We start from the raw sequence: 18,789 nt of genomic DNA, 5'->3' as shown, positions 1-18,789 counted from the left end.
TTTGCAGTAAAAATGCCCCACTAAGTTTAGGTATGCAATTCTCTAATTCGTATTAAGCAGTATTGGGCTCTGAAGAACCCATTGTTACTCAGAGGCCCTCAGTTTTGTTTCTAATTTTAGTTTCTTGAACTTAACCAAGTCATTATGTCACCTGGTTGAAAAATGTCCTGATCTGTAAAATTATTCTGGTTTGTTAGATTTTGTACAGCTGTCACATTAGCTTTTACTTCAGTGAAATATAAACCAAACTAGCAAATGTTTCTTAAATGAAAGGCTGCGTGAATAAATCATATCTCCCTAGGAACACTGTCCTTTTAATATTTAGAAATACATAGAAAAGTTTCTCTTTCTTATGAAAGGAGCCTAATTTTGCTCACAAGAAATGACTCTGCTTGCATGTAATGATGCACCTGCATTAGAATGGGAGGCTATCTACTACTGCATTCTCCACTCCCAGGACTGCTAGTCTCATGGCTGCCCTACGGCTCAGGGAAGGACACTTAAGGCCCCAGAGTGCATAGATCTTGCTAAAAGCCGCCAAAGAGGAATGACAGCACGAAGGGAAATCTTGCCCATGGTCAAAGGCTTTTCTTGAAAGGAGAAAAAGGGAAGAGAAAAAGGCAGACAGATTGGGACAGATCACAGTGCCACAGGTGGCCTTATTGCTGACATTTATAAATTGCCCCAATCTTTCTGAGGGAGAAAAGAGGGTGTAGAAGCTACATGATCTTAAGACTTCTACTTAAATAGGGAGAGAAAGAGGGTAAATGGGAGAGAAATAGAGTAAAATGGTTTATTTTGCCTGTGGCATTGCCTATCTTTCATTTTGGCTAAGCAATGAGATTCTGAGTAAACTTTGCAGCAGATCTGAAGAGGCAGGGACAGAAAGGTGAATTGTTTTGTGGAATAGACACATTTAATCAGTCCCCTTTGTCACTTTTTCTTCCCCCGTTTTTTCGTGACTTCTCTCTTCTTTTCCATCAGAGGTTGCCTATAGCTCCTCCAAACAGGCATTATTCACACATGCAAATGGGTTCTCCACTTGAGATTCCTGGATCTTAGGGGTTATAATACATTAAGGAGTAAAGAGATAATGCAAGTAAAAATTCAACACCTAGCCATTTAGTAATGCTCTAGAAAGGTTATTTGATTGTAAATGTAATATCAAGACCCAGAAGACCAACGCTCTACCACCATTAGCAAATGGAAACAGTAAGATCCTAAAAGTACTGACAGGCATGGCCCTGGTATTCTGGTCTCAGCTCATGATTCCTTTTACACTTTTCTTCAGCAGGAGTCAGTTCTCTGGCCCTGCATTCTTCCCTCTTTTTAGGGGGTTGGTGGGTGGGATGGGGGTGGGGCTTCCTGTCTCTGCAGCCTAGAGGGCTCAACAACCCTTGCCTTGTCTCCCACTCCTAGCTGAGTCTCAGCCTGGCAATACTTTTCTGACACCCACTCCACTTTACTTTCCTCTAGGCAAAAAGCACATGTTTAAGCCTCATTATCTGGCTAAGTATAAACCTCAGAGGGGAGAAGCATTTTATTTTTGTTTGGTTCAGTCTACTAGTTAACGTTGAGTTGGCTTTCCAGAGTCCAAGCAAATAACTGTTTGCCTGGTTAGCACTAAGAATGTAATTCCCCAAGCACTGACACAGAGCTCTGTATGTAAAGTATTGATGCCCTAGGAGAACTCTTCTCACTCCCACACAGACACACTAGCACAGGAACACTTCCACTCTGCACCGAAAGCCTCTCAGCTAGCAGTCTGTCTAGCTGGCATCAGTCCAGTAGCAAGAAGTACCACACACATACAGACATATATGTTCTGGCCGAGTCTGCATCATGTCCTGGGAATCTGGCATGAGATCAGTTTTACCGAACAAGTCACTGTCCTTATGCAATGTGTAGTTGAAAGAAATCACTCAGGCTAGTTCGGATTAGGGGTGTTTCAGTGAGTCCAGCACTAAAAGGGAGCTGGGCCGCCTGCTTGTGAGAAACAAACTCCTGTTCAGAAGGAGCTTCTCTTGCCACCAGCCCGGCTGGAAATAGAGTAATTCTGAAACAACTGACGCAGCTGGGAATTGAGCTGTGCAAAACCACTCACAGGGAAGGGAAGCGTCTGCCCCCCCCCCCCCCCCCCCACCAAGTGCCCTGGATATTCTGCCCACACTCCTCTCCCCCGTGACGTCACCCCTAGTCCTGTCCTGGGAGCCTGCAAAACCTCTCAAATTCAAACTGCTAGACTCACTGCTGCTGCTGCCACCGGACTGAAAGCGCGCGCCCGCCCAGCCTCCGCTGTGGCAATCCCGATACAGTCTGCAAGACCTCCCTATGAAATCACACCCCCGGTTCCCTGCAGCGCAGCTCCCTTCTGCTCCAATCCTCCTCTTCCTCTCTGTCTGTCAGCGGGATTTTAAATTCCTGCGCACCCCCCTCCCTAATCAAATTAAATCAAGCAACACAAAACAGAGCATCCTCCTGCAAGCGGGATCTTCTTTTACTTTGCTCTCCCTCTCTTCCCGAAGATGCTAAACTACTGGTGAACTGAAGAGGAGGGGAACCCTATCTTCTGATGTGTGAGTACCCCCAACCCAGAGCTGTCTTTGCCGTCCTATTCTGTTCCCTTCGTCAGCCCCTGACTCATAATTTTCCCACCCACTCCCATTTTTTAATGCAGTTTTTAAAAAGTAAAGCAATTCCCACTGCAAGCCCAAGACGGGCGATCCGCCTGAGATTTCTTCAAAATACCCCAGGGAAAGAGGAGATGGGCCGGATTTAGTAGGACGACTGGATTACTAATGACTCCGCGGTTGGCTGTGACCCGCCGGGAAATCAGGTGCAAGCATGTGTGTTCCAGGACGTTTTGTGTGGGTGGGCTTGGGAAATGGGTAGGGAAAAAGAGAAGAAACTGCTTTGAAATACGCAATGATTTCTTTCTTCCTTGCTGCCTACCCCCTCACTCTACCCCTACCCCCACCCCCACCCCCGCCTCCTAGCTTTGCCATTTTAATCGGGCTTCCTTGTCTCTTTTTCCCCTGGATCCCGCTTTCTCCCTGTCCCTCACCCAAGGTTTGCCTGTAGGTACCTGAGCTAACATCGAAGGTGCCTAAAGATGCTGAGCGGCATTTGGTTCCTCAGTGTATTAACCGTGGCCGGGATCTTACAGACCGAGAGCCGCAAAACTGCCAAAGACATTTGCAAGATCCGCTGCCTGTGCGAAGAGAAGGAAAACGTACTGAACATTAACTGTGAAAACAAAGGATTTACAACTGTCAGCTTGCTCCAACCCCCTCAGTATCGAATCTATCAGTTGTTTCTCAATGGAAACCTCTTGACCAGACTGTATCCTAACGAATTTGTCAATTACTCTAATGCAGTGACTCTTCATCTAGGTAACAATGGGTTGCAGGAGATCCGACCTGGGGCATTTAGTGGTCTGAAGACTCTCAAGAGACTGCACCTCAATAACAACAAACTGGAGGTATTGAGAGAGGACACTTTTCTAGGCCTAGAGAGCCTGGAGTACCTCCAAGCTGACTACAATTACATCAGCACCATTGAGGCAGGGGCATTCAGCAAACTGAATAAACTCAAAGTACTCATCTTGAATGACAACCTTTTGCTGTCTCTGCCTAGTAATGTGTTTCGGTTTGTCCTGCTAACTCACTTAGACCTGAGGGGAAACAGGTTGAAGGTAATGCCTTTTGCTGGTGTCCTTGAACATATTGGAGGAATCATGGAAATTCAGCTGGAAGAAAATCCATGGAATTGCACCTGTGACCTACTTCCTCTCAAGGCATGGCTGGACACCATTAGTGTTTTTGTGGGGGAGATTGTCTGTGAAACTCCTTTCAGGTTACATGGGAAAGATGTGACCCAACTGACCAGACAAGATCTCTGTCCCAGAAAAAGTGCAAGCGGTGATTCTAGTCAGAGGGGCAGTCATTCAGACACCCAGGTCCAAAGGCTGTCCCCTACAATGAATCCTGCTCTCAGCCCAACCAGGGCCCCAAAAGCAAGCCGGCCACCCCAAATGAGAAATCGTCCAACTCCACGAGTGACTGTGTCAAAAGACCGGCAGAGTTTTGGTCCTATCATGGTGTACCAGACCAAGTCCCCTGTGGCCCTCACCTGTCCAAGCAGCTGTGTCTGTACATCTCAGAGCTCAGACAATGGTCTAAATGTTAACTGTCAAGAAAGGAAGTTCACTAACATCTCTGACCTGCAGCCCAAACCTACTAGTCCAAAGAAACTCTACCTAACCGGGAACTATCTCCAAACAGTATATAAGAATGACCTCTTAGAGTACAGTTCACTGGATTTGTTGCATTTAGGAAACAACAGAATTGCAGTCATTCAGGAAGGTGCCTTTACAAACCTGACCAGTTTACGCAGACTTTATCTAAATGGCAATTACCTTGAAGTGCTGTATCCTTCTATGTTTGATGGACTGCAGAGCTTGCAGTATCTCTATTTAGAGTATAATGTCATTAAGGAGATTAAGCCGCTGACCTTTGATGCTTTGATTAACCTTCAGCTCCTATTTCTGAATAACAATCTGCTTCGGTCCTTACCTGATAATATCTTTGGGGGCACAGCCCTCACCAGGCTGAATCTGAGAAACAATCATTTTTCACACCTGCCTGTAAAAGGGGTTCTGGACCAGCTCCCTGCTTTTATCCAGATAGATCTGCAAGAGAACCCATGGGACTGCACCTGTGACATCATGGGGCTAAAGGACTGGACCGAACATGCCAATTCTCCTGTCATCATCAATGAGGTGACTTGTGAATCTCCCGCTAAGCATGCAGGGGAGATACTGAAATTTCTGGGAAGGGAGGCTATTTGTCCAGATAATCCTAACTTGTCAGATGGGACTATTTTATCAATGAATCACAACACAGACACACCTAGATCACTTAGTGTGTCTCCTAGTTCTTACCCTGAACTACACACTGAAGTTCCACTCTCTGTCTTAATTTTAGGATTGCTTGTTGTTTTTATCTTGTCTGTCTGTTTTGGGGCGGGCTTGTTCGTCTTTGTTCTAAAACGTCGAAAGGGAGTGCCAACTGTTTCCAGGAATGCCAACAACTTAGATGTAAATTCCTTCCAGTTACAATATGGGTCTTACAACACCGAAACAAATGATAAAGCTGATGGTCATGTCTATAACTACATACCCCCACCTGTGGGTCAGATGTGCCAAAACCCCATCTACATGCAAAAGGAAGGAGACCCAGTAGCCTATTACAGAAACCTGCAGGACTTCAGCTATGGCAACCTGGAGGAGAAAAAAGAAGAGCCAGCCACACTTGCTTACACAATAAGTGCCACTGAGTTGCTAGAAAAGCAGGGCACACCAAGAGAGCCTGAGCTGCTGTATCAGAATATAGCTGAGCGAGTTAAGGAACTCCCCAGTGCAGGCCTAGTCCACTATAACTTTTGTACATTACCTAAAAGGCAGTTTGCCCCTTCATATGAATCTCGACGCCAAAACCAAGACAGAATCAATAAAACCGTTTTATATGGGACTCCCAGAAAATGCTTTGTGGGGCAGTCAAAGCCAGACCACCCTTTACTGCAAGCTAAGCCGCAATCAGAACCAGACTACCTCGAAGTTCTGGAAAAACAAACTGCAATCAGTCAGCTGTGAAGGGAAATCATTTACAACCCTATAGCATCAAAGGATGCGCTTCAAACTGTTGGAAGCACTGTGTTTGCTTTTGTTGTGTTCTTCCTTCCCCAGTGCTAATGGGAGACTGAAAGCAGTTTGGAAGAGGGGTGAAGCAATGATACTGCTCTTGCAAGCTTTCCTTTAAATTATTTTTCTCTTATCTCCCACCTCCACACCTCCCCCTTCTTAGGAACCATCAGTGAACATGAATGTTTCTACACTGCATTTTTTCATAGCTATTATTTAGGTTTTGTTTCTGTTTTCTTTCTTTTCCTTTTCCCAGTGTGGGAGTGGAAAGAAATAATAGCGATTGAAGGAATCGTACGTAAAGTTTTCAAATGAGAATATTTTGTAGAAGATCTCCAAAGATCTTTTGGAACTACAACTTCTTTTGTAAATAATGATCTATGGTATTGACATCTTCAGTTACCAAGAATAGGCCTGGGCTTAGCTACTTTGTGTTAAAGTGCCTTTGCACTTAAGTATATTACTTAAACGTTGCTTTTAGCTTTGAAAATGAAAAGTATTTTAATGTGTTGTATTTTTAAACTCGAAATCAATGTAAGATAGATCTATATGTCAGCTATATTATGTCAACATACAGTTTGCTTGAGTTCTAAAAACCAGCCTGTCATCAAACAATTCTAGCTTAGGACTTTATAGACTTAAATGTAAAATATTTCCTTTCTTCTGGGTTTGTTACAAGTGATTTTATTTAAGTCAAGAAAGGGGATTTAACAGAGGACTAAAGGTAATAAGCCACCTCTGTCAGGATTAGCAATTCATTAATAAAATATATTTAACCCAATATCAGAGTGAATTGAACAATTAATGCCCTCCCATAAATCATTATTTTACACTAACATGATCAGTGTTTTAGATTATTTTCCTAGTTAATAGTATATTACACAACTGGTAGTATATTTTTTCTGCATCAAATTAGATATTTTTATATATTTAAATGAAAATCTGTATTTCTAACTTTTTAATTGAAATTAATATTTTTTCTGCCCATTGCAACATTTTCTATATACACATACCAGTAGAGGCCGCCACACACCTCATTTAACCAAGACACAAGAGCCATTTAATACATTGAAGGAAGACTTCAAAGGTAAGATGAAAACTTCCCACGTAATTTCTCTGCAAATTCAAGACAGCAGAGATAAAATTGCATATGTTACATTTTCTTTCTTTGAAGATCAAAAATTAGACTCAAAATTCCTTTCAATTTTCACATTTTCTGACAAAGGTAGATTTTCCTCTTGACTTTAATTGAAGTGTTAATGAGGTGCTATCAAATCTTGTCCTATTTGCATCTCCAAATTCATTAATAGTTACCTAAACTACAGCAGTAAGCATCTTTTCCCCCTTTTTTGCCTTCTTTGGGTATGCTTTACTTGAAAATTTTTAGTTTGAGCAAGCCTTTAATTTTGGTCTTAGCAGTCAATTATTTTAACTAACCAACTCTATATAACATTTATGAAGCCTTATTAGATTGTAAATAATTTTTAGATGCAAACATTATTGTAAGATTTAAACAAACAGCCTTTCTTTACAACAAAAAATAGTTTTGTTTTGTCTATTGTAAATCCTTATGCAACTGGGATGGTGATCCGCATATAAAGTAGTCCAGCTTTTCAATTCCTTATTAAAGCAAGTGATGGCGTCTGAAAGAAGCACACTGTTTCCTTTTCATAAATAGGTTACTGCACATAATAATCCTTTATTATCATGTGGAGATTGAAGTGGATCCTGATAACTTATTTTAAAGCTTTAAAATGACAAATAGTGCTTTACCACTATTAACAATCCATGCTACAGGCTTTCAATTAGAAATTACTTAAATCCAAATCATTTGGATTAATAATTAATGGTGCAAAATGGACTTTTTAAACAATGGAAGATAATTGTGTCCATATATAAAAGTAAAGGATACTATGGAAAACAAGGTTTTAACAAACTGAAATCCCGGAATATCTACAGTGACTGACTTATATGTTCACTATTTACTTAAAAGTCAATATTGCCATTTACATCCATTAACTCACAATTGAAAATGGAGGTCAAAGTGATTTACACATGTGTTAATACAGAAATTTTAAATTTCCTACAAAAGGAGCTAGAGTACTGATTTGTTGGATATGGAGATAACTCCTGGAAACCACCTCATCTTTGAGTGACATATATAATATCGGAGGCTTAAAATTTGTTTTTATTTGGTATAATGCTCAATGCCTAATACAGAGGCAGATATTTGGGGAAGTCATGAAGGCAAATCAGCATACATCATATTAAAGATAGTTTCGAGCTTTAACTGTGACAATATGTTAATGACATGATTCTACTTCAGTGTTTGTTCTTATTTTCCTGAAAGTAAAACATCCATGTTAATAACAAAATTAGTTCATTAATCTTAATGAAATATACTTTACTTCTCATTCATTTTCATGATTTTTAAAGAGGCCTCCTGGAAGAACTCAAATCCATAATCTCTTTAGCTCATTAATTAGTATTTGCTTCAATATTTTCATGCTTCTAGATTTTTTTCATTATTTACATTGAGTTTTATAATTAAGTCTTTCAGGTATGATCTAAATGGTTTCATTTAAAAATATAATAGCACATTTTGTGTTTTAATCTTTACTATCAAATGCAAGCATAAGCCCTTCAAGTTTTATTGATTTATTGGCATTTCCACAGGTTATATTTTGATTTTCCTTACAGTATTAAGCACTTCAAACCTATTTTATGTTAGGATTTTTATTTTTAACTCCTCCAGCTGGATTTTTAAAAAAATTTCCCTTACTGTTTCCAGGCAGATTATAATGAGTATGAGCCTAGCAAAAATGATTCCAGACAAGGTAGTGACATTGCTACGATCTGCTTGGAATAGAAATAGATGTCTGGCCCTACAAATGTCAAATAGCAATTACTCTAGATTTTAGTACTTAATTAGTTGCTTTCATGACTTCTGCATATACCACCAGTGAGTAAATTGTACAAAAGTCTCAAAAATACTATTCCTCAGCCTTGAAACCATTGCCAAGGGTGTTTGGTTTGGACTTAGGCCAACCTGTGTGCCTTCTTTCCTCAGGCATTTGGTGAGTAAGAAAAAGACTCTTCAATATCCTCTTTGTCCTCTGACTTATAAGGTGACTTAATTTTTCTAAATAATTCCGTATCATAAAGGGCTCAATATTTTACAGATTTTTAAAATATACAAAATAAATCAGAGGGAGATTCTGCCATTTCTCAAACCCTGAAAATCCTTTTATGATATTACACATTCCAGAAGCATACTAGATTGAATGCTAGAGTGAACAACGCCTTCCAAATGGTTCTCTTACTCAATTTGTTTCTTCATTCATTCATTCATTCATTCATTCATTCAGGCACTCATTCAATACATCTGGAGTGTTTTCTTCCCTGATGCCTGGATCTGCTGTGTGCTGAGGAGCCACAAATATATATTAGACAGGCTCTCTAAATGCCTCACTCCAAGCTTTCACCCCTGCTCCCACTGTTACTAAATCCCTTTCTCCCCACAGATCTCCCAAAGTTGGCAAAGAGCTTAGTACACAATAAAAGAGAGTTTTACCTTAATGCAAATTACTCCCAGGTAAGTAGTGGGGACAGCAATAGAATGCAGAAGGTTTAATTTTTAAATTCTCTGGAATAAAATGTCAAATAGATAAATAATAAGTAGACTGGTTACAATGTAAGTGCTATTAACACATCTTTGCAATTATGTACTTAAAAGGAGAAAGATACCACTAAAATAAAATAAATCACAGCAGATTGAGAGAGACCCAACGTTATGGCCTGATGATAGCTATATATTTGCGCTATCTACATCTACTTTGTAAAGTTGAATACCAAAATTGTAAATATAAAAATAGCTGATGTACTTCAATTTTATGGAATATTTATGTTTTAGAGACAATGTTTACTTTCTATCTTAGTGGCTTAAAGGGTAATCTTTCAACTCACATGCCTTTTAGCAACACAAGAAGAGACTTAATTATGTAAGAGAGATTGAAGTACTTTGTGAGGGTCTACTTTGCTCCTCAAAACAGTGGTGGGAAAAGTAGTGTAAATTGAAGTTTTATAAATCAAATTGTATTTTAAGTGCATTAAGGGAGCTGCCATTTAAATAAAACTTGGGAATCCCTTTATGAGGCAGAAAATCATTTTATATTGCAAACAACCACTCTGTTTTGTATGTTTGGATTTTCAATATCAATTTTGCTTAAAACCAAGCTCACATGCATAATAAGAGTATGTTTTGTCAGTGTTGCTTGTGCTGTCTTATTTTTTTGGTTGCTAAGGGCTTATACTTGAAAGTGTTGCAGTTTAATGTGAATTGAGCTATCTACACTTTTATGATGGCACAATGGCATTCCTGAACGTCTGGACTAGCAAGACTATTTCAATTCAATTGAACACAGGACTCTTGCTCAGCAGCAACTTCCCTCCCAAAACCTTGTTTCTGTAGAGGGTAGCCTGACTCCTGTATTCATGTTTTATGAAGTGCTTAGAGATACAGGATTTATAAAAAAAATATGTTACTATGTAAACATACTGAATTGCATGTGTGTTGGAAATTTCTAGCAGTATTTTAGCTTGACAGTATATGTACAAATTCTGTTAGACTTAGTTGCAAATAATTGTCTTCATGTTATTGGAATAAATGGCAAATGATACAATTTATTATGTAAATAGATTCTTGTGCCAAATAGTGACAATGTTTAAGAAAACAAATGACATATTTTGGACTGTCAATAGACAAAATAAATTACTGAAAATGTGATCAAGTGATATTGTATTTTATTGGATAAACTGTTTAGTTATTTTATGCTGTAGTTAGCTTTCAGTTAATAAATAAATATTCACTAAAACACACATTTTGGATTAGTTAGAAAAGTTTTTGGAGCCTTTTTTCTTTCTTTCTTTCTTTCTTTCTTTCTTTCTTTATTTATTTTTGAGACAGGGTCCTGGTTGTACTGGAACTTGCTATATAGACCTGATTGGGCTCAAATTCAGAGATTTGTCTGCCTATTCCTCCTGTGTGCTGGAAGTAAAAGCCTGCACAATGATGCCCAGCCATAGTTTTTGAAATCTTGAGAAGAATTAATGACAAATGTGAGAGCTGTCCTCTTTGCCTTGGTATATGCTGTTCTAGTGTTGAGAAATGAACATTTTTATTCTTTAAATGATATGTTTTTCATGTTTGCTATAAAAATAAGCTTTAAAAATATTAATATTTCTCCATGAGTATTTGTTAATATTATACTTGAAAATTAAAAGCAAACAATATAACGAAAACAATTCAGATACATGTCTTTCTAGGAACTAAAACAATATTAACTGACTTTCCAGTCCCCATGCCACACACATACACTTCTACATTGAATTCGTTTTTCACTATATTTTTCTAATATCGTGAATGATCTAACAAATTCATATTTTACAAAGTAAAAGAATGACTGACATACAAATCGAAATGCTATTAATTGTGTTCCTTAACATGAAGCGAAGAGAAATGAGAAGAGAGATAGTAATTTGTTCCTGTGATGATGGTGATGTTTTGAAAGTAACTACCTTGCCTACTTGTGTTTGGCTAAAGAATCAAAGCATATCTTCCAATATATACTCCAGTATCAACTGTGTTTTGGGACATTTTGATCATGACAGAATATTGACAAAAACTAGTATTCTAAGGTACTGTCTAGTTCAAAAATTGACTACCAGACAGCAGTATGAATTCTTAATTCTTAATGAATTCTCTCAGAAGTAAAGCCTCTTTTCCTTCCCTATTGTTATCACTTGATGATAAAAATGCTTTAGAGAATGGATAGGTGAATGGTTGATATGCTGCTTCTCAAATGAGGACGGAAGAAAACGTTGACACCCAGAGAATCTACTTTCATAGTGTAGTAAAAATTGATGATTGACTGTTTTAGGAACTCAAATATTAAGTTGTAACAAGTTTACAGAGTATAAGTAACACACATACACATACACACACAAACATACTACACATAACACATGGCTATAGAAGAATAGGTTATTAGGCAGCAAAAAATTATCAAACATTTACATAAAGGGAGCTTCAAGTTTTAGTGAGACTATGATTTGTCTATTGAATCCAGTAATATCATTCTAGAGCTCAAAGTAGTTTTAATGATCAGATATGGGACTGCTCTCTTGCTGGCTGTTGGAAGTGAGTGATTATGAGTTGAATAAAAATCCACTTTACAAGATCGAATGATAATGTTTCCCAGAGTTTGATTGGCTTGCTGTCATGTTTTCACAAGAGTGGAAAAAGAAGAAGAAATCAAAATCCTTTCAGAAAGTTCTGCTTTTCAAAGGTTTTTGAGGGTCTGATTAAAAGCATTAATTTACCAAATAAAAATCAATCAATATTTGGCTCAAAATTTCCTTTTGTCCTGCAAAAGAATGTTATTAAAAAAGAAGTAAATGTTCTTTGCTCCCCCACCAAAACACCTTGAAAATATACCTCAAAAATTCAATGAATATGATGCTATTTATATATTAACTATTTAATCTCAGTATGGTTACATTTGAAAGATTTAACTTGAACATTTGCAACCATTATTTTTAAATTGTATTATTTAGATTTTGTTTTTAGGACATACAGTTCTACTGTACAAACATAAAATATGAAGATTTAAGACATGTTAATTCTTCTCTTTACAGATTAAAGTGGGACAAAGCTGTGCCTGTCTTTGTTTTTCTTTTTTTCAGTCAGATTTCTTTAACTTCTTACCAGAAGAAACTATCAGAATCTCAAATGATTATAATACTGACACATTTTTTCCCTCTCATCTGTGCAAGAGAATCCTTTTGGATCTCAGGCCCAGAGACAAATATTTTCATAGTTTAAAACAAGATTTTGTCTTGATTTTTCTTTTAAATGATCCTGATTTCTTCTTATGCTCTGACTGAGAAGAATCTGAGAACAGTAGGAGGCCCATTCAGCGTCTTATTCTTATACATCATAACCCTCCCACACAATAATAATATTAAACCAGTTAAAATTAGTCATTATGCAAAATGGGAATGTATTTTAATTCATTAAGATATTAAATCATTCTAAAGGTTGAAACATTACATTTAATAAGAAACCATTTTCAACAAATATTATACCTGTTTTAAAATCAAAAATGTAAAATTCCCTAAAAAATCTAATGCTCCATTTATCTTTAATAAACTCTAAAGATTATCTTTCTCACATGCTCATTGCTGCTTTTAAATATTCTAACTGGATAGATTCTTGTACAAGAAAAGTATATGCAATTGCTGATATCCCTTATGTGTTACCAGATTTTCTCTAAAATGTGATTTATGGAGTTCACACTGTGTGCTGAACACTCAAAGACATTCCGGTGCACATGTTAAGAAAATCTACAAGTCTTCCTGAAGGCCAAGCATGTACACTGGGACAAAAGGCTGGAGCTAATGGACAAGTCATAAGCTACCAAATCTGCTTTAAGGCCACCAAGATATCAGGAAACACAAGATACACATTTAAAATAAGATTTAATGCCTACCATTGGGGAATTTTATAACAAAATAGGACAGGTGATTTATGTATCTTTGTAAAGAATATAAGAGGTCAGGATCAAAACAGAAAAAGATCAATAAAAACACTGGACTAGTATTTTTCTTTTCTGGAGAAAGCTCTTGGAAAAGAGGGACACCAGAAAGAGTCTAAAGTTTAAAAGGCTAGGGAAATTATGAAACTTGGAGATGAAGACAGCAGTGAACATACATAGAAAAGTGAAGAGAATGGTAAGGCAAGCTTAATTTATCTTTTGATGCTTCTGAAAGGAAGATGAGATTTGAATTCAATTCATGGAAGGTGCATTAAAGCAAAACAAAGATTATGGTTTGATTAATATTTCCATGAAGAAGCCTGATAAAGTATTTTAGGTGCATTTCTAAAGTTAACCTTTGTAAATACTGAGGAAGATTTTTATATCTGTGGAAGGAAATCGAGGTTTATGGAGTTCTAGTGCCGATCACAGTGATCGATTGAGTATGGGTAAAGGTCAACTAGTTCAGTAAGAGTCAGCACAAGGATGATATTAAAGACTAGGCACTGAAGAGTCAGCATACAGAAATTTAAAATTTAGCTATGTCATTCACCAGTTCTGTGTCCTTGAACAAGTCATTTAATGTCTCAGGACGCAATTTTCTTCATCCGATACAAGTGGCAATGATCATCTTTACCTTAGAGAATGGTTATATGGACTAGTAAGTTAATATTTGAAAAATTAAATATTTGTTATACAAAACTAAATGTGACAAAAGTGTCACTTGAAACCATTTCTATTTGAGTCTCAACTCTTGTTTTTTCCAATCTATTACTGGGTCTTACTGCTTTAACAGAATCAGTGAATCACCTAGAAGAAAATCGTCAACTGAACATTGGGTAGAAAATGTACTTACCTGGCAGGGGAGATACCATGATCACGAAGGTTGTTTTCCCAGGGCAAGGCTTATCCATTGCACTCCGGATGTGCTGACCCCTGGGATTTCCCCAAATGCAGGAAACTCGACTGCATAATTTGTGCTGGTGGGGGACTGCGTTCTCGCTCTCCCCTGTAAAAAATAAAATTAAAAAAGAAAGAAAGAAAGTGTACTATGGTCCAAGAACTGTTGTGACCACTCAGAACTAAGAAAGTAAGTTTCTGCAATTATCTTCTAGAAAGAAGTTGAAGATGAGAAATCTGTTTGTATATTCAACCACTGGCAGGGCTATCTATAAACTGAGCATGCAGATTGATCATTTAGAGAGCCATATTTAGTAACACACTCATCACTTATCATCAGAAGATCTTTAGCATGAAAATATTCTGACTCCAAGGGAAAGGCATAAGGTAAATGGCTAAGGAGAAATTTGTAGCACTTTAGCTATGAGAATAGTAAAACTAAGGTCATTTGGAGAGGAATTTCAGGCTTCTCTGGTATTTACAAAGGTCAGCTGGGTCTGAGTTGGTTAAATACAGACTTTCTTAAAACGTAACTTATACGATCACTTACAAGGGCTCAAGTTTAGATGTTCACTGCACTTAGTTTAGTGTCCTGCTGCCTTGGTAGTTAGCAGCATTATGAATCATTATTTTTATAAGACAGAAGCTAGTTATTATTTTTATAACCCAAGCTAGCACTGAATTTATAGCAATCCTCTTGACCCTGCTCTCCAAATGATGGGACTATAGGGGTGTGCCACCTCTATGAATCATTTTTGAAGAAGGGATTCTGTTTAGTTTTTGTTTTTAATCTTGTACCAAGATTTCTAAGTTAGATAACCCCTGCTGGGTCCATGGCACCTGTGACTCAACTGACCTGCCACATAGTCTAACCTAAGGCACAACTATTTCTAATAGTTCCCCTATTTTATGACTACCCTGCAACCTCTTATTTATGTGCCTTAGTATGTTGTCCTCTCCTATGAGATCTTGAAGAAAATGAAATTTTAATTCCTTTGGCTTAAAGTAGTTTTAATTTACATGTTATATAACATTTTAAGGAGTTCAGAGTGTGTATACACAAGGAAAACAATGTCTCCAGTGCTAAAGTGGTGAAAATCAGAAAGGTGGCAGATGTCTGTTCAGAGCATAGCCTGTTATTATTTCCACAGCATGTTGCTGATGCACGTAGTTAGGTGCTTTTTACGGTGTGAGAAGAGTAATTGGGTTTCTGTAAGGTAGGGAAAAATGACTTGGTATGGTTTGAGCATACTTCTTAAGGGTACACTTGTGGACTTAAAAAAATATAAAAACCCAAACTTTCCACTACCCCTGCTCCCTCAGAATAACTTCAAGTGAAGCAAAATTTCACTCAAAAGTAAATTCCCTAAAACAAAAGGAAAAACGGAGTAATATTTTTTGCATTAATATTATGAAGAACAAGACTCATTTTAAAGAGAAGGGAGCTTAGAAAAGTTGACACAGTAATTTAGAGCAGGGGTGGAAATGATGAAATCTTGATTCACAGGATTAGGATATTTCCATTACATTCTATTGCATAATTGTAAATGAAAAAGTTTCAAAAAGCCTTTGAGAATTTTTATTAAATGGTACCTAGATAAGCTTTCATAGTTATTCATAACAAAGCTCCTTAAATAGTAAATTAGAAAGGTCATATCATGGCAACTTTGTACAAGCAAAAACTCCCCTAACACCCATTCAGAGATTTCTTTTTTTATTTATTTTTATTTATTTATTAAAGATTTCTGCCTCCTCCCCGCCACCGCCTCCCATTTCCCTCCCTCTCCCCCCCGATCAAGTCCCCCTCCCTCATCAGCCCGAAGAGCAATCAGGGTTCCCTGATCTGTGGGAAGTCCAAGGACCGCCCACCTCCATCCATGCAAGATTTCGATCAAACACTTGTCAGGTGCATAGGAGGGGCTCATTGTCAAACATTATAGCTTCTTTTGAAGCCCAAAGCATTCAATACCTAGAGTCCCTAAACTACTTCTCAATCCTCCATTTATATCTGACCCACTAACTAAAGGCCTCACTCAGAATGAACAAAAAAAAAATAGTTGTACTGAGAACATTGCTTTTTTTGGTGCATTTGGTCTTTTGGCACTAAAAACAAATTATTTACTGAAGGTCTATGAAAACCCTGGTGGGATCAAAAAGTCTAGACTGAATCTTTGGCTCAACACCAGAGCTTATGTTCATATTTTAAAATAAAAATACTCAGCACATAGCTTACTAACCACTAGTCTAATAAAATCCCAATAATGGCAAGCAGTGCAAAAGTCCTAAGCTTATGGGAAAGGAGGAATCTGACACTCATTGGATTGGCTGCTTTGTTCCCTCAAACAGGAAAGGGGTGGGGAGTTAAGCACCAAATTTCTCATTTAGTTTGAAGACTGGTCAAATGGCTATAGATTCAGAAGCCCTTGTGAAATAACAGTTAAATTATGATGAGTCACAACAGAGAACTTCTTCATGACTTGAAAACTTGTAGCATTATAATTTTTGTACCATGTTAATTTATTCTAGTAACTTTAAGTTTATTGAACACTATTTATTAGACACAATCAAACCTGATTTTCAACATAAAATTCATAACCTTTAAATAATGACTTAGGCCTCAGGGTTAATCCATTTAATAGACAAATAAATAATTCTTTATACTTTTAGTTATCCCAAGGACGGGTAGATTAAAACTTATAAAGGGGAGGCTCAGCAGTAGAAAATAGGCTGCTCTTCTGGAAGACCCAGATACAATATTCAGCATCCACATGGTGGCTCATAATCTTTTGTAACTCCAGTTCTGGAGAATCCAACACTCTAGTCTGATTTCCATGTGCATAGACATATATGCAGGCAAGGTACCCATATTCTTAAAATTATTTTGAAATAAAAACAATTATAGTATGCTTTTTAAAAATAACAAGCTCTTTTCTTCAGTGGCATAGCCACTGAAAAGTTGCCAGTTCTCCAATAATCCTAATTAAACTCAGTGAATCTTAAACACACAGACAAAAATGATATAAAAACAGAAGGGGAACGTCTTGGAAAGAGGTGTTTTAGCAGAAAGGGGTGGAGGAATGAGAAGATAATGGGAGAAATTATTAAAGTTAATTGTATACACTTATGAAACTGTCAAAGAATAAGTACACTAACTAAATTAACTTATTAAAAAGCCTTGTTTCATGTTGCCAAAGGCTATTTTCTTCCTCTAACTATTCTCCTTAAATCTGTTAACTTGAACAACATTGACCCTTTGACCAGATGAAAATTCAAAGTCCATGTTTCCAAAACTTGCTTTAAAGACCTTAGCTGTGATTTGCACAATTTAAGGGAAGCCTATAGATCAAACTTATTTTTGGATCAAACTTTAAATGAATTTCTACAGCCTTATAAATTGCATAAATAAGTTTCATCTACAGCCAATAGTTTATATTATTTTAAATTTCTCTCAGATGGGTAATATGCCAAAGTTGTAACATACTTTGAAAGAAGTACCTATCAGATGTAAATACCAATAATTGTGCTTCCAGACTACAAAAGAATCTGGCAACTTATTTTCTAACTATACTAGAAATTGTTTTTAAATTTTAACCGATGTTACTAAAACTATGAAAATAAAGTCAATTAAAATAAAAATACATTTCTTTTTAATTTTTGAAAGAGTCTAGAAGCCTGGATAAAAGACTTTCATTTAATTAATTTATTTATTTTTGCCTATGGTAATTACTAGCAAGAACAGAGTTTAGGATTAAAATATGGATTATAACTTTATTGTCCTCAGAAATAAAGAAAAGGCCTAATTCACTCATAGCTATTATACAGAAAGATATTTTCTCAACATTTTTGTTCATAATTTTTTCTGGAGTGTAACATTTGTCTTCCAAAGGTTTAAGTTAACACACACAGGAAATAATTTCTCATTTATTTTCTTTTCTTTTCCCAGGCCTCTGGTAAACTTGGGAGGACACATTATACTACATGGAAATAAAGTGATTCCCAAATGAAAAAAAAAACTGTTTTGAATGCTGACTAAATTCCACAGCAGATTAAAATAATTAGCTCATTAACTCATTCATTCATTCATGTAACAAATATTTATTAAACACTATGTGAAACTCTGACTCTAATTCTCAAGGAGTTCAGACTCAAGTGGTGCAGAAAGTAATACATAAAACAAATATTAATGAAGAGCTGTAAATGTAAAAGGAAACTGTGCAGAGTGCACTTAAAATAGAAGAAAAATAAAAAGGTGGTCATGAGCAAGATCCAGTGAAAGGTATACAGAACTAGACCCAGAAGTTTGAATTGAGTAGTATCAACTGTAAATATTGGACAAAAGAACAATAGATTGAATGTAATTTATAGGACAGGCTTGAATTCAATAATGGGCAAGAGGGTTTCAAACTCCACATTAAGGAAACATGGTAGTGTAGCTTTAAAGAGAGTTGTGACATGTTCATGTTTATATTCAGAAATTGCATTTTCTTAGAATTGGTAGACTAGGGTGGAAAGAAAGTAGAAGTAAGAATAATCATTTAAAAGAAGAACTGGAACACTGAAATATCAGAGATGTAAGTTCTGATGAGCAAGAGA

General features: G+C 36.9%; 1 protein-coding gene, 1 non-coding gene and 1 pseudogene across 2 annotated transcripts; 2 read left to right on the top strand and 1 right to left on the bottom strand.

The window, feature by feature from the left end:
• Window positions 1-2,350: 2,350 nt before the first annotated feature.
• LOC121437447 (SLIT and NTRK-like protein 2) lies at window positions 2,351-5,966 on the top strand. The gene is made up of 3 exons (XM_041637331.1): window positions 2,351-2,576; window positions 2,678-2,836; window positions 3,070-5,966. The coding sequence occupies exon 3, from the start codon at window positions 3,113-3,115 to the stop codon at window positions 5,651-5,653; it is 2,541 nt and encodes an 846-aa protein (XP_041493265.1). The 5' UTR covers window positions 2,351-2,576; window positions 2,678-2,836; window positions 3,070-3,112; the 3' UTR covers window positions 5,654-5,966.
• An 8,178-nt stretch (window positions 5,967-14,144) lies between these two features.
• On the top strand, window positions 14,145-14,308 carry LOC121437565. Its single transcript, XR_005972974.1, has one exon. It is a non-coding gene; the product is annotated as a U1 spliceosomal RNA (small nuclear RNA).
• Window positions 14,309-17,642: 3,334 nt separating this feature from the next.
• Window positions 17,643-17,739, bottom strand: LOC121437571 (annotated as a pseudogene).
• Between the last annotated feature and the right edge of the window lie 1,050 nt (window positions 17,740-18,789).

This window comes from Microtus oregoni, unplaced genomic scaffold, assembly GCF_018167655.1.
Source record: "Microtus oregoni isolate MIOR12 unplaced genomic scaffold, Mior012 000052F_ref0000163, whole genome shotgun sequence".
NCBI lineage: Eukaryota > Metazoa > Chordata > Mammalia > Rodentia > Cricetidae > Microtus > Microtus oregoni.
Note: the sequence above shows the minus strand (reverse complement) of the source record. Positions and strands in the feature narration are given on the sequence as shown.

Excerpts from the sequence above, each read along its gene's own strand:
- LOC121437447 (XM_041637331.1), top strand. The coding sequence starts at position 3,113 with ATGCTGAGCGGCATTTGGTTCCTCAGTGTATTAACCGTGGCCGGGATC.